Raw genomic sequence first — 16,254 nt, forward strand, 5'->3', positions numbered from 1 at the left:
GGGGTTGGAGTTATTGTCAACATCAATGTTGACAATTGCTAGTGATGAATGGGATACAAGTTACAACGCACGAGTTGCCTGCCCACCACGTTGTAGGATGGTCTCCTACTCTTGGGGTTGCGGCAGTCAAAGACAAAACAAGTCTTTTGTCTCCTCTAGTTTCGCAGTCACAATGCACACACACCCGGTCGTGAGAAAGCTAGCAGCTAGCATGCAACGTAGAATTCAAGGCTCATGATAATACAATATGACGAGGCACAGATCTACGTCAAACAAGGAAAATAACACTGTAGACCTACATGTTACAACACGATTACACCTAATTAATGTCATCTCTATTTTTTTCTAATATATATTTATTAGTTATTCTATTCTTGACCAGCGTGACATCATTTATACACATAATTACTTAAAAATATCATGTAAATATTTTATCCGGTGTACTTTATACATCAATTTAAAAATATAATTTCTCTATATATAATGTAAAATTATTGGTGTATAACTTTTTTCACAATATTTTATACAATCATATTTTAATACAAGATACTTTTATAAAATAATTTACAAAAAAAATTATAAAATATATATATATATATATATATATATATATATATACACGTCTCTCGTTACTTGTAATGATATTTATGTTGCGTAAACCTTTTTAGTGGATTGGACGTGGTCTCTAAAACAACTGCCGTTTCCGGGGTTTTAGCGCAAGCCCGGCCTTTTACTGTTTTTCTCTACTAATAATTACGAAGTAGTACTATTGAATTCAAATATATATACGAAAAATGCTTGATGCAATCGTTTGGTATAACCGGCTTGTAAGCTGTGTGCTTATATCATTTAATAAAATTGTGTATTTTTCATCTATTTATTTTTTTCCTCTCCCACTCTGTCTCATTTCCTCCTTCTTCTTTTTCTCCATATTGTAACCCTAAATCCATCCCTTTCTTCCCCAACTCCCGACTCAAACCCTTTCTCTTCCCCACTCGTCAGCGCCAATAGAAATGAGTCCCAACTAGACTGTGGCGTGGACGAGCTCTTGGCTGTGTTGGGGTACCAGGTGAGGTCCTACGACATGGTCGAGGTTGCCCAGAAGCTCGAGCTGCTCGAAGATTTGATGGGTAATGCTCAGGGAGATGGCCTCTCTCAACTCGCCTACGAGACCGTTCATTACAACCCCTCCGATCTATCAACATGGCTACAGAGCATGCTCTCCGAGTTCAACCCACTTCCTGTCAATGGTTTCGATCCCATGGTGCCACACGCCACCGGCGCCGTCACTCCACCCACTCCTCTCGACTATTCTATACTTGCTCCGGCTAAATCATCTATCATCACCTCCATTGATTTTGATCAACAAAACAATATTAATCACTCCCGAGTCTTCAAAGATTCATCTTCTTCCGATTACGATCTTAAAGCTATTCCTTGTAAAGCCATGTATAGCCAACCCCAAAGCCATAGCCAAAGCCAGACTACCGAGATCGAATCTCCATCTTCAAGAGACGCCAAACAGTTGAAACCCTCTTCCGCTTCAAGCTCAAACCTAGATGCCAACTGACATTGCGTAATAGTTTTCAAAGAATTAAAAAAAAAAAAAAAAAAAAAAAAAAAACACACAGATTCCACTACAAGCGTCAAGCTGCAACCAGGCTACTTCTCGACTTCTCGATGCCGATAGCTTGGACTGAATTGGAAGAAGGCTGCGATGAGTTCCTTGAGACTTGGTTTTTGTTTTTTTAAACAAAATAGGAAGAAGACGATAAATGAGATTTTTGTTTTTTGTTTTTAATAGATGCTGACATCAGCCAACTGCACGGTGACTGTATGTAGCAGAATTGAATATATATAGATAAAATATCTCAAAAAATGATAGTTATAATCGTAAGTACGTAAGTACTACATAATAGAATAAATATTATATGATCTATATGAAAAAAATTAATTTTTTAATAATAGATTTTATTCTTTTTTAAAACAACTATATCGTGCTTGTCCACTCCACAATTATACTTAACATTACTCAAATATCTCTCCACAAAATATTGTGATTTTTAATAACACACTAAGATGATCGATCAGCTCCAATATTTGAGGATTCGTATAAATATAATGAGTTATAAGGGTTATACAAGGAAAATGATTGAATCATGATCACTCTTTGAGTTTTGATATTTTTATAAAAATGTAAACATTTTGGGAAAAGCTTCAAACAAGTCGGGTGTTTTTTTCCTCTTTACACGAGCCAATAGAATTTTAACACATATAAGACTTATGTGTTATGGGGTATGCGAGTTAGTGAATTTTCCCTTTCTCCCATCATCCCATCTCTGCTTCTCTTCTTCCCATTTCGCATCGTCCTATCTCCACAGCCAAGCTCTCCTCTTCTCTTTTCTCATCCTCTCATTTGCATAACCTAGCTCTCCTCCCCTATTTCTCCCATTCCCTTTTCCCTTTCTCCCTAATATCTAGCGTTCAAATATTCGGATTGATTTTCAGCTTGGTTGGTTGAAAAGTGGGATATCTAGATTTTTTAAGCTATGCAGAATTCTGGCTATTATTGGTACTGATAGGATGTAGTGCTTCGGGATTGATCTGAAGATTTTGCGAATTAGCTGATTTCTAAGAAAGGAAAACTTAGGATTATAGGAAAACATGAGGTCATTTGATATTGGCCAAACTAGAAGTCTGTTTCCCCAACTTTTAAAACTCTAGCTAACATATATAATTCTAGCCAATATATCAAGAAAGGATTGAGAGACAGAGGAAAGCCCATATAATGCCACTGATCTGATCATTCTCAAATTGAGTACATGAAAAAAAACCAATAGATTGAAAACAAATAAAAGCAATCTTTTGAAAGTGGTCTTTATTTTTGATTTGACATAATTTCGTTATTTTATTATTTTGTAGCTGAAGCAACCTGGCCAAATTATGCTAAACTTTCGAAGTAGCAGAGTTTTGTAATTATCATTTCTAATTTGAGTTTCTTTTTAATTGAGTTGTGGTTTTTCTACTGAGGGTTGCACTAGCTTTTTTTTTTTATACCATAGACAATTCATCAGTCTGGTTGAGGGGGGTAATTGGAGGAGAGGGAGGGAGAGAGGGGCTTCGAACTTCGAAGGAGAACTTATTTCAAAGAGAGAGAGAGAGACTGGGGGGGCAAACCGACAAGAGCGGTGGGATGAGAGAGAGACAGAGAGGGCAAAGAGATCAGAAAATAACATTATTCCAGATCATGTATTGTTTACTTTACTATAACTCATACTTGTCAATTCCTCATTCGTAGGTGTAAAATAGGATATCTCACCCGATCAAAGGTTTTGGGTACTTTCCCAGTTTCTCAAAATGTTCGTTCTGTCGGTACCGTGGTGTATGTGTAGGGTTTGAAACAACTGTGACTTGGCTCATGTGTTGACGGTGGCACGTACGTACGTTGCATTAAAACGAGTCATAGAGCCCATGTGCATGTGAGAGAATCTTACGAGATCATGGGCAAGAACTTAGCTGCTTTGAATAGGCGCAGAAATTAAGGATATATATCTACAGCAGAAATGACGTGTGCATGCATGCATATGGCTCCACACTTGGGGTTGGTTCGAGTATTAAAGCCCTTGTTTGAACGAACGATCTTGTGGATAATTGCTAGGCAATTGCTTGCTTGCTAAATGGCACCGTTGCTGCAAGGTACGTACTAGGCTTTTGACAAGTAGAATGATCAGCATGCAGGGGCTGACATTCATTTGCATAGGCCAAGCCTTTCGAGTTTCGATCATATATAAAATGTGCCTTTCCATTCAGCTATTAATCAAGCAAGCCAATATAAAAGCATCTATCTTGCTGAAGTGCGTACTGTGCTGTGGTTTTGAGAGGCCAAAATTAAAAATTATCTGTACAAATCTAGGGTTTGCAAGTGCATATCCTTTGAAAAAAATAGGATCATATGAAAAAAAATATATTCAATTTTTCTTAGTAGGTCTCACTTTCTTATATAATCATTTGAGCATGACTTACATGTAGCATCATTGTTGCGAACATGTTTCATGGCCCTACCAACGGTTTACAATAACCTACAATCAGTAAGTAGAAGAGCAGGGTGTGTTTAGGCACACCTTTGATGCCTACGTAAGTATGTATTCTAGTGAGTATTTTCCAGTGCATTGAGTTCAGAAGTTGCCCTCAAACGTGTCATTTGACCTCTATTTATATGGGTTTAGCCCATGATGATGGGAGCTTGTCTATGGCGCGATTTCCTCTGATCTCGTTAAATCACAGATTATTAGGGTTCTCAATCAATCATTACCCTAAAGGAATTTAATACCTATGTGAGCATTATGAGCATGTATCACATGGAAGATTATCTTGCCGTTATGTCATTGACATTACAAGAGAAGATGACTTTTGTAACTAAAATTTAGTGACCAAAAGGACTATTTCCTACGAAAACTGTAGGAAATAGTCCTTTTGGTCACTAAATTTTGATCACAAAAGCTCGCTTCTCTTGTAGTATGATTAATGGTTAATGATATGTGGATTTGAGCTTTGCGTTGGCGCGCGATGGCTATTGACCTCTAAGTCTTGTTTTGCAGGCCCCTATCTTCTAGTCCACAGGCTCTTGTGGTTTTGGGCTTGGCCCAATCTCTATGAGGGTCCATTCGGCCCTGCAATCATTACACATTTAAAAGTAGTAGTCTTAAGACCTATTTAGGTACACAATTGTTCTTAAGTATTTTTAAATATTTTCAAATATTTCATTTTCAAATATCACTCTAACACAAACTATTTTTAATTTCCAACTTTTAACTTTTTCATCTAATCATCACCCAATAATGATTACAACTTTCTCGAACTTTTCAATAAAACACAAAAAGAATAAAACTTTTTCAAATTTTGAAATAAAAATTATATTCAAATAATTTTTTAACTTTATAATATTTTTATTTAACTTTTTTCTATTTCATTTTTCAAACTCTACAAAACATATTAATTCAAATTATTTCACTGATATTTACAGATAATCTGAGATATTATTAGTATCCAAACGAGCCTTTAACATTACAGACGCGATAGTTAGACTATGGTGAAAAAAAAAAAATCCTAATCATGATAACTCCTTTTTTAACAAAGGTTAATGGGAATAGGAAAAAAAAATTGTATTTTTTCGAAAAAAAATAGCAATTAGTTATACCATGCTATGATGTTAGGAAATATGAATATCAAATACCACCTTTTTCAACTTTCACAAAGGAAAAAAAAAATCAATTAATACCATACTAAGATTAAAAAAAAAAAAAAAAGAATCCAAAAAAATTACAATGACTTCCTCATATAATACACATACATTCTCATATGTGATCCATAGATTTACATCAAAGTCAAATTAAATTCAGTTAATTTATAAATTAAATTAATTTGTCCCCGTAAAGTAATCACCATTTGGGAACCTGGGATTATGAAGATTTGAAAGCCATGTTTCAAGAGAAAGATTTGGTAAGCATTTCACTTTCTGCAGTAGTACCGATCTTTCTCTCTCTCTCTCTCTTTCATTGATCTTTACCAATATGATTATGACTAGACTCAAATATCTAGTCTTCCTCTATGTCAATTCACCACATCCTTTTTGTCTTCCACAAAAGCACGTACGGTTTTGCTCAGAGCTTCAGGCGGCGTAGCAGCTCTATTATTCTGCCAAAAAGTCCAACAAACACCTTGCAAATCAGCCCGTATGTAAATAACACCATGCTTCCGAGGCAGCAAAGGTACACACGCCGCAGCCTCCACAACAACCTGAAACTTTATTTTGAGTCTAGACTCGCTGCTGCCACTCCCATATATGCAGCACTACATCTACTTTTGTGCGAAGAACCCAAGGTTATATTTATTATTTTGGTCTTGTTTAATTGAAATCATCAAAGGTAACCCAGTCGAGATCAGCTGTACAGTTCAAACTTCAGATCAAATAGTTGGTATAGATATTTAAATCAAATTTTTTAAAAAATAAATAAATTTAAAAAGTTTAATGACTTTATATATTATGTTAAATTATAAATTTTTTTTATTCAAAAACAGATATAATGAATCACATAACATGATCATAACTTTGATGAAAAGTTTCATTTTAGAGTAATGTTACGTACAGTTATAAAATGTGTAAATTTCGTCTAATTATTTTGAAAATGAGTTAAGTCTATAATTAAAAAATTAATTTTTTTCATAAGGGCCCCTTATTAATTCACTTTTTTCAAAAAGACTGTACGACGCTTGCACAACTATAACTGCAAATATCATTTCTCTTCATTTTATAAGTAAACCAACAAAAAAATCGTTTGAGCTACAATAACAACTATGTAAACAAGAGCTTTTTTCCTTGAACTTAACGTGGAGACATTGTGCAGGACACGTCTTTCATTAGATTCAAAAATTTAAATTTTTATTGCAAAATCAAATTTTGTTAGCTGTGTGGAGAATATATCTTCCACCACGGCTTGCAAATACAATTTTTTATAATAAATAATAACAAAAAAAAAACAGCTATTTTCCAATAATAATGGCGGAAAATGCAAATAATATTAATAACATAAAAAAAGGAATCATACACTGAAGCTTGTCTTTATATTTTTTTTTTTTTGTCAAAAATCAGCTCTTACCGAATCTCTCACGAGGCCCATTAACATTGGGCTCTGTCGACCGGAGGCCAAGCTAAGACCACTCTTGTTTGGTCATCTCAAATTCTAGATAGCCTATGGTTAACAGAAATATGTATGTATAAAGCAGAGTCGGAGAGAGAGGCTTCGATAGCCAGACTTTGTTCATAGAATCATAACACTTTTTTTCCCCAACCAGCAAGAAGAGCTTATGGCTAGTTTCTCGAAAAGAAAAAATTTATTTATCATTTATTTATTTATCATTCTTTCATTATCTCATGATATGTCATTAATAATAAATTTATAAGTGAAATATAATAATCATCTCATACCATGTTATGAGATGATAAGAGGATGATGAAATCGTGATGATGAGTAGTGTTACTCACCTTTATAGGAAAAAAACAGTATATGAGTGGCCAAATCATGAGATCAAGTTGATGTCTAATTCCAACTTCACTTTTACAAAAACTAATAAGAAAGCAAGTCCAACAACATGCGGTCTTGAAATAAAGTATCAGATAACTTGTAATGCCAGCAAAGTACATACTGAAACGGACATTATGTTTCAGCTGAGAATCATGTCCTATTCCAGCAATCATGACTGAGGCGCTCGCTAAATGCCTGCAAGGATATAAGAACTTGCTTCAACTCCTCCTTGGCCGATTCATCTATCAAGTTGCCATCACTGTCGAACTTTGCAGGAGATTGGAATGCGTTCAAGAAAAACTCAGGTTTGTTAATGAAATGAAGATCCAGATAAACTCCAATCTGCCGAAGATGATATTGTGACCGTCCCCCGCCAAAACTTCCTCCAGCACTTACAATTGCACCTGCTTTATCAGCCCAGACATTTGGTGGTCTAGAGGCCCAGTCAATTGCATTCTTCAGCGGTGCTGTTAAGGCAGGGGAGAGACAGTGTTGGCAAAACAAAGCATTAATCACAAGCATCGGACCTTTTCAATTCAGAATCCAAATATGATGATTAAAACAACTTAACGCAGAAGTGATTCTGAACAATTTGTGCCCTTTGTGGCTTTGTCAATGCTGATGACATATAATCCATTGATTCTGGACAGTTTGATTTAAGAACTTCATCTGACATCTTCTAAGATTTTATAAAGTCAATATTTTTTCTGAGAATGCATTACAAGGATACGATTCAAAACCATATGGCCTTTTTCTTTACATTTTACCACATTGTAAAATTCTTAGAGTTGACTCAAACCATTATGGCAAAAGACAGTTTCATAACCATAGGGATGTCTCATGTCTAGGAACAAAATAACAATCTTCAATAACTCTTGAACCATTTGAAATAAGCAACAGAAAACAATATGCAAAGGATTGCATTGTACATATATTGCAGCATATCAAAGAAACAATAGCCGATGCTTAGGAAAGTGCTTCATTAACTAAGAATGGTTCACAATATCCGTCTTGCTCTTTCTCAGACACAAGCAAGCATGCGTGCTAGCAAGTAGAAGTCTTCACCTCAACTTTTTATCAAAAGAAACGCGTTCTTTGGTCCGTTTACATTTTTCTTCCCTAAAATTTCTTTTCTTCAACAATTTTTATTTCAGCAAATACACAGAAAGAGGAAATATTTATTTACAAGAAATATTAAACTCAAACAAATAGATCCTAATTGTTACGAAATTAGTGGGAGAAGAAATTTGCACTGAATTGTTATATTTATTTTGTATTGATTTACAGAATAAATAGACTTTACAATAGCTAAGTATGGAAACAAATACATATGGTAATTGAGCTAATTGGGCTAATTCCTAAAATAAAGATAATTTGCTGATTTTCTGGGATCTAAATATGTACATAGCCCCCTTCAAGTTGAGGCATGGAGATCCGTAATGCCCAACTTGCATGAAAAATGATGAAAGAGCTCCTGGCCTAAAGCTTTGGTGAAGATATCGGCAACTTATTCATGAGAAGAGGTATGAACGGCTTTAAGGAGACCTGATCAAATCTTGTAACGAACAATATGACAATCAATTTCTATGCGTTTTGTACGTTCATGGAATATAGGATTATGTGCGATGTAGAAAGTAGATTAATTGTCACAATGTAAGGTGAAAGGTTCAGAATGAGAGATGCCAAGATCGGCAAGAAGCTACTTAAGCCAAGTAAGCTCATAGGTGGTGACGGCCATAGCCCGATATTCAATTTCAGCAGAGGAGTGAGCCACGGTAGTCTATGTCTTTGTACGCCAGGAGATCAGATTGGTGCCTAACTGAATGAAGTATCCTATAATGGAACAACGAGCAGTGGGGCAACTGGTCCAAGTGAGTGGAAATGACTCTTTTGAAGACCTCGATATGAGAAATGTCATTACCAGCAACCAAAATGTCATCAACATAAACAAGAACAAGAGTGATGTTGGTAGAGGTGACGAGTGAACAAAGATTGATCTGCCTGAGACTAGTGAAATTCTTCATCAAGATCACCATGTAAAAAGGCATTGTTGACGTCGAGTTGATAAATGATCCACTGTTTGGTGGCGGCAACAGCTAACAAGCACCGTATTGTGGTCATCTTTGCAACCAGAGCAAACGTCTCATAATAGTTAAGGCTTTCAACCTGAGTATAGCCTTTGGCAACTAAGTGAACTTTGTATCTCTTGATGGAACCGTCAACCTTGAGCTTGGTTTTGAAAACCCATTTACACCCAATGGGTTTCTTACCAGGAGGGAGCGGCTCAAGAGTCCAAGTTGAATTGTCTTCCAAGGCACGAATTTCAGAGGACATGGCCTCACGCCAATGAGAGTGGCGAGTAACCTCAGAATAACAGGAGGGATCAAGACATGTGGTGAGAGCATTTATATAGGAGATATGAGAGGGTGAAAAACAAGAATATGAAAGAAAAGAAGACAAAAGATAAGTAGTACCTAAGGTCGGTGGAGCAAGTAAGGATGCCATGGGCTTCGTGTGTAAGACCGGACAGACATAGTCGCGGAGGTATGGGCTCCAGAAGGTGCCGATGTTTACAACTATTTTGTTGTAGAGTTTCAACACATGTACATTCGTGAATGATGCCGTGATCTTGAAGATATGTTTGAAATTGGTGGGAGAAAAATTATTGTCCATTATCAGTGCAAATAGTTTTAACAGTGGTGTTAAATTGATTTTGAACAAGAGTAAAGAAATGTATTAAATGAGTATATGCTTTGGATTTAAAACGCATGAGATATGTCCAAGTAGTGCAGGAAAAATCATCAACAATTGTGAGAAAATAATGAGCTCCACATAGAGAAGAAATATGATAGCCACCTCATATATCACAAAAAATACGATTAAAAGGAGCAACACTTTTGTCATTAGAAAGAGAGACAATCGGGTATGCTTAGAACGAGAACAAATATCGCAATAAGAAATAATGCAAGGCGAATGAAAAAGACTCGGAATAATTAAACTAAAAGAATGACTTAAATGTTGATGCCATATGGCGGTGGTTAGTAATGCTAATGCAAAAAGAGGGTCGGGTCGATACACATAGAGTCCATTACAAAGATCACTTGCTCCAATCGGCCTCATCAATTGTAGGTCCTGAAAGACACAAGTATTAGAAGAGAATAAAATAACACAAGAAGTTTGAGTGGTAAGTTGGGAAATAGATAGGAGATTAAATGAAAAAGAGGGGATATAATAAACATTAATAGAGTAAGAATGGGGAATAGAGTACAAGTCCCGATGCCTTCGGCTAGGACTTCATGGCCGTTTGGGAGTCACAGGGAATGACTGGATTTCAGTCGGCGCAAGTCGGAGAAGCAGGCTTTTTGGTGAGAGATGTGGTGGCTTGCGCCACTATCCACCACCTAATGGTGGTTCGGATTGAAAGGAGAAATAGAGGAGCTAGCCGGCGAGGAGATGACTTTCTGGTAGAGATCCAGTGAGAGGCATGGGTGGTTGGCCAATAATAGAGGTTGTGAGAGTCTGGGTGGAGGAGACAGGGGGAAGAGACGGGTGGGTTGGTGTCATTGGCCATGAGAGTATTATTTAGGGATCGTTTTGGGCTGATACCATGTTACGAAATTATAGAGAAGAAATATTTACAGAATAAATAGACTTTATAATAGCTAAGTATGGAAACAAATACATATGGTAATTGAGCTAATTGGGCTAATTCCTAAAATAAAGATAATTTGCTGATTTTCTGGGATCTAAATATGTAAATAGTTGTCAATACTAATATATAGCGAAAATAGCAAAATCCACAAAAGAAATGAGTACCGGTGACGGAGTAGTTGTACTCGGGTGAGGCGAAGAGAACGCTATCGGCCTCTTTTATCTTCTGGCGGAAAGCTTCAACGGCCGCCGGGAACGTTCCTTCGCCTTCCAAGTCGGTGTTGAGCATCGGTAGCGGCGCTATGTCTATGTACTCTATCTCCAGGCCGTTGATTCCCTTGCTGAGCTCGATTGCTGTGCAACAAACCACGCAGACTCCATCAAAATGCAGCGAGTCCAAAAAGAAAGAAACGAATGCTGCGAAGCCAAGCGAGAGATGGAAGTACCGGAACGAATGAGGCCTCGGTTGTAGGAGCCTTTACGGAGAGACCCACATAAAGCCGCTACGTTAATTGTCGGTGGTGTTGCTGTTAACAATGATGCCATTTTCAATCTGCCGCTGTGCGTCTCTGATTACGAAGGATGGGAGCTTGGTATATGAAGACAGCCAAAGTGGAGCTGCTTGTGGAGAAAATGGATGAGGTGCTCGATCTCGGTTCGTTTGATGAATGGCATTTGCTTTATTTACGGCGGATATTGAGAATGTCTCAATTTCTCAATTTTATCTCAAGGTATAAACATCATTAAAATATAAATAATTTTTAATATTAAATTTTTAATTTTTAATTTTTTCATATAATAATTACCTAACCATTACAAATTTTAAAAAATATAATTTTGATAATAATTTTCTCTACTAAAACAACATCATTTTGATAATAATTTATATATGTATATATAATGCAATGACATTGTTTGGAGGTTTAATTTAAGGAAAAATATAATTGCAAGTATAATTGTGCATTAATCTATGCATCAATGTGATATGATTGGTCAAAAAATAGATTTTATTGAAAACAGTGTTAATTTAAATTTTAAGTATGAATAAATCAGTATTAGTACACAGATTAGTACACGACTATGCTTGTATGTAGCAAAACTCTTAATTTAACTCTAGTCCCCTCTTCCAAGTCTTTTTTGGATTTAAATGTAGAGAAGTATTGAAATATGTTGTGAATAGTAGTAAAAAAATATTAAATAATAATAAAAAATAATGAATAGTAATAAAAAGTATGTAAAAAATAATAATAAAATAATAAATAATAATGAAGAGTGTTGAGAACGTTTCAACACCCAAACCGTCTAGTTTAAATTTTTTATTGTAGATTTGTTGTGTATTTTAGTATTCTCTTCAATTTGAATTTGAAGCCACTCCTCCTTCCGGAACAAAATCCCAACTAATTATGGGAGTGCACAGCCCTCGCATTTGAAGCTTGTCTTCTGTTGTTTAATGAATATGTATTACAGACCATTTCATCTCATTGGTCAACTCTTTAGTTATATAAGCACCAGTAGGTACTGGTTTTTAACTTAGCATAAATACTTCAAAAATAAAAACATTCTATTAGAACGGAAGACGAGGGCAAGTTGATTTATTATTGAATGCCCACTTCACTTCTAAAGTGAGATCAAAAGGAAAATATAAAAGAAAACCAATCCTTATGTCAATGGCTGAGAAAACAAATAATCTGGAAGTCTACTAACGATCAGTATGCTGTAATGGCAGCACAGTACATACTGAATCACACATTATTTCAGTTCTTACCTTGAAGGCGTAGTGTATATGCCTGCAAGGATAAAAGAACTTCCTTCAAAGTCTCCTTAGCAGATGCATCGATCAAGTTGCCATCGCTGTCAAACTTTGCAGGAGGTTGGAATGCATTCAAGAAAAACTCAGGTTTGTTGATGAAATGAAGATCAACAAAGACTCCAGTCTGGCGAAGGTGATATTGTGACCGTCCCCCACCAAAACCGCCTCCAGCACTTACAATTGCAGCTGCTTTATCAGCCCAAATATTTGGTGGTCTAGATGCCCAGTCAATTGCATTCTTCAGAGGTGCTGGTACAGTTGGGGAGAGAAAAACATTACCAAATCAAAGCACGAGTCACAAGCACCGGATATTTGGAAATGGAAAAAATCCTAAAATGTTGACTAAAACAATCGAACTTGTATCAGTTTCCGTCATAGATTGTTATATTGAATTCCCCATTCTTCACTTTTTCTTCTCACTGTTTCCTAAAAGTAGCAGATCCTACTATGCCACCAAATAAGAAATTCTACAGTTACAAAAGAATTTCATAAAAGTAAACTCACAAATTGACGTGGGTTCATATGATCCGTTAAGTTTATTTTACAATAAAAGTAACTTCATAATTGACGCATCAAACCGCGTCATTTTATGAATTTATTTTTATAAAATTCATTTGTGTAATAATGCCAGAGAATGAAATCCTAACATTTACTATAGAAGAAAACTCACAGGTTTAGGGATGCCTATAGACAAACAAACAAATGATATGTACAAAACTATTTAGTGACATTTATAAAACGGTAAGCTGAGACAACAATCTTCAAATGCCAATTGCCTCAGGCTACATTGCCGTGCACATTAGATATTTACACTTGAAATTTTCCAAACCCATTTTTTGTATTTCAAATTTGAGTATTGCACTTTACTCGAAGTATACAGCATACCAGAGAAAAGAAATTACAGATCAACTCTGTTCAAAATATAGATCTACAAAGGAGATGATATGGCCATTGGCCACGCTATTAATACAAATTGAGAGGTCTAAGGCAAAGTTTAAAATGAAAATTTTTATTTATAATAAAATGAAATATACATCATTATATTAAATATTTTTTAAATAAAATAAGTCTTTATTTAAAATTCTTAAATAATAATTTTGAATTGATATTCAATACAATAATTTAAAATGAGGCCTCATTATAAATTTGTGTCTCAACTTTGCAAAATTTGAGAAAAAAATTATTTAAAATTACGAATGATTCATTTTATTGAATATAAAATTTAGGCTGGTTTGGTTACACCAAACAAACTATCTCATGTCATTTAATCTCCTATAATTATTATAATTTTTTTTAATTTTTACACAAAATATAATAAATAATTTAACTTTTTAAAATTTTAAAATAAAATTAATATTAAAAAAATTATATTATAACAATATTTTATTCAACTTCTAACAAAACGTTTTATCTCTTCTGACTTAAGTGTATAAGAGACTATATCATACTTGCACACATGAGAAAATATTTAAGTTCTTATTTAAGGTAATGATTTTTGTATTTTTCTACTTAAACTGTATTTATCATTCCCCTTGTAAAAACAGTGAGATAGTAGTAATGAAACTCAGATGATATGGTTCTAAGCTTGAGCTATTTTGAGCATTATTTTTTTTTTCTGCAACAAATAAACAGCAAAGCGAATGCTTTACATTTGAACTAATGTATTCTACAAGAATGCATGATCGTTTTTCTCACGAAGAAAAACGCACAAACTGTGAAACTTTGGGGAAAAAAAAAATGTGTACCGGTGACTGAGAAGTTGTACTCGGGCGAGGCGAAGAGGATGCTATCCGCTCCTTTTATCTTCTGGCGGAATGCTTCCACGGCCGAGGGGTATGTTCCGTCAACTTCCAAGTCGGTGTTGAGCATCGGCAACGTCGCTATGTCTACGGACTCTACGTGCAGGCCGTTGATTTCCTTGCTTAGCTCGATTGCTACGATCGAAGCCAATCACCACCAATCAAAAACCCAAATACCAAAACAAAAAACACGTAAGAATGGCAAGCAGGGCGAGAGCAGAAGTAAGAAGCACCTGATCGAAGGAGGCCTTGGTTGTAGGAGCCTTTACGAAGAGACCCACATAGAGCAGCCACTCTAATTAGCGGTTTTGCTGCTACCACTGCTACCATTTCTCTCTTGGCGTCTGTCTGCGTCTGAGAGAGAGAGAGAGAGAGAGAGACTTGGGAATGCAGCAAAGAATTGGTGTTTGCGTGAGAGACAGTCTGACAGAGACTTGGGAATGCAGCAAAGAAGCGGGCGGAGCCTTGTGCATTCAATAATGGAATGTGGGTAAGTGGGATTGGGTTTGACGGTTTGACTAACAGTTTGGGATTGGGAGGTTTGACTGGTTGTTTCGGATAGAAGTAAGGAAGTTTTTGGTAGCAGTAGTTGCAGGAGAGCCAAAAAATATTTAAATTGTCTTAAATTTTTTTAATAGAAAAATTCGATTGTTTATGTATCAGAGTACTTAATTTTAAATAACTTAAAAACTAAGTTTGAAGAAAAATATGTATTTTTTCAATAATATATAATGTAATTTAAGTTGTTTTTAAAAATATTAATGAATGAAAATATACATACAATTTTAAAATAAATACATCTTTTAAACTTTTATGTTTATGATTATAATCTTTAAAAAATTAAATAATTGTCATTTTTATCTTATAAAATACTTTTTTAATTTGTTTTCAAATAAATTTAATATTTTTTAAAATATTTTAAATATATAAATTTATTATTTAAGTTTTAAGCAATAAACTCTAAAATTATAAGCTATATTTTTTATTGCATTTGTACTTAATGTTTGATATTTGTTAGGAAAATGACAGTGGTTTGAGGGTTTGTACGTATTTTATTTTATTTTATTTTTTTAATGTTTAAAAAAATTACCTATAGTAAATTTTTGTTTTTTTAAATATTTTTAAAATGTTTTCAAAAAAACAAAATATATACGATCATATTTATTATAATGTTTAAAATATTTATTTTGTGAGATATACTAAAATATTTCTCTCACTATAAAATTTTACAATTAAAAAAGATTTATGATTTAATAAATATGAATCTAAAACGCTTTAAAGGTTAGTTGTCATAGTTTTTAAAAACATATAGTTATATGTAAAATTTTCTCAATAAAAAAGTGGACTTTTGACTCTTTTTAGATGCTTAAAGTAATTTTTATAAATTTATTAAACATATTAATGTATAAATTCAAAAATTAGTGTGAGCTTTTATAATCAGTTAAACTTATTTTTTAATAAAAATAATTTTATAATATAATGTATCACGTTAATCTATAAATTTATTTTTATATAATTTTAATTGAAGTTTTTTTTTTCTTAAAAAATTTTTTTATAGGTGTAGTTTGAATAGTAAGATGAAACGATTTTATATGAAAATTAAATAAAATATTATTTAAATATTATTTTTTAATATTATTATTATTTTAAAATTAAAAAAATAAATTATTTATTATATTTTATATAAAAATTAAAAAAAATTAAAACAATAAACAATTTTACTATCGAAACGGCTCAGACGGTTAAAAACAATTTTTAATAACACAGGCACTGAATAACGACCGCGTTACCCGCATGGTCGGAGACAGCCCATTCAACGAGCACATGACTCTGAGCGGCGAAGGTTGCGCTGCACACATTATAATTTATATAATGGATCTGTCTGGAACTTTGTGCTGGACTTCTTGGAAGA

The 16,254-nt window shown here is 34.3% G+C and overlaps 2 protein-coding genes across 3 annotated transcripts; both read right to left on the reverse strand.

The window, feature by feature from the left end:
- Window positions 1–7,065: 7,065 nt before the first annotated feature.
- On the reverse strand, window positions 7,066–11,423 carry LOC122294276 (NADPH:quinone oxidoreductase-like). 2 transcript variants are annotated; one of them, XM_043102879.1, is made up of 3 exons: window positions 11,180–11,423; window positions 10,899–11,087; window positions 7,066–7,549 (listed from the first exon to the last, which is right to left on the reverse strand). In XM_043102879.1, exons 1-3 carry the CDS (start codon window positions 11,277–11,279, stop codon window positions 7,233–7,235), a joined length of 606 nt encoding a protein of 201 aa, XP_042958813.1. In that variant the 5' UTR covers window positions 11,280–11,423; the 3' UTR covers window positions 7,066–7,232. The 2 variants fall into 2 exon arrangements, with proteins under 2 accessions (XP_042958813.1, XP_042958814.1); XM_043102880.1 differs by lacking the exon at window positions 11,180–11,423 and adding an exon at window positions 9,557–10,214 and having other exon boundaries at window positions 10,899–11,038.
- An 874-nt stretch (window positions 11,424–12,297) lies between these two features.
- Window positions 12,298–14,793, reverse strand: LOC122294277 (NADPH:quinone oxidoreductase-like). Its single transcript, XM_043102881.1, has 3 exons — window positions 14,576–14,793; window positions 14,289–14,477; window positions 12,298–12,792 (listed from the first exon to the last, which is right to left on the reverse strand). The coding sequence occupies exons 1-3, from the start codon at window positions 14,670–14,672 to the stop codon at window positions 12,488–12,490; spliced, it is 591 nt and encodes a 196-aa protein (XP_042958815.1). The 5' UTR covers window positions 14,673–14,793; the 3' UTR covers window positions 12,298–12,487.
- Between the last annotated feature and the right edge of the window lie 1,461 nt (window positions 14,794–16,254).

The sequence above is a fragment of the Carya illinoinensis genome, chromosome 14, assembly GCF_018687715.1.
Source record: "Carya illinoinensis cultivar Pawnee chromosome 14, C.illinoinensisPawnee_v1, whole genome shotgun sequence".
Lineage (NCBI taxonomy): Eukaryota > Viridiplantae > Streptophyta > Magnoliopsida > Fagales > Juglandaceae > Carya > Carya illinoinensis.

Excerpts from the sequence above, each read along its gene's own strand:
- LOC122294276 (XM_043102879.1), bottom strand. The coding sequence starts at position 11,279 with ATGGCATCATTGTTAACAGCAACACCACCGACAATTAACGTAGCGGCT. Across the intron at positions 11,088-11,179 it reads CCGAGGCCTCATTCGTTCCG|CAATCGAGCTCAGCAAGGGA; the intron begins GTACTTCCATCT and ends TTTGTTGCACAG. Across the intron at positions 7,550-10,898 it reads GTACAACTACTCCGTCACCG|CACCGCTGAAGAATGCAATT; the intron begins GTACTCATTTCT and ends CTGCCTTAACAG.
- LOC122294277 (XM_043102881.1), bottom strand. The coding sequence starts at position 14,672 with ATGGTAGCAGTGGTAGCAGCAAAACCGCTAATTAGAGTGGCTGCTCTA. Across the intron at positions 14,478-14,575 it reads CCAAGGCCTCCTTCGATCAG|CAATCGAGCTAAGCAAGGAA; the intron begins GTGCTTCTTACT and ends CTTCGATCGTAG. Across the intron at positions 12,793-14,288 it reads GTACAACTTCTCAGTCACCG|CACCTCTGAAGAATGCAATT; the intron begins GTACACATTTTT and ends CAACTGTACCAG.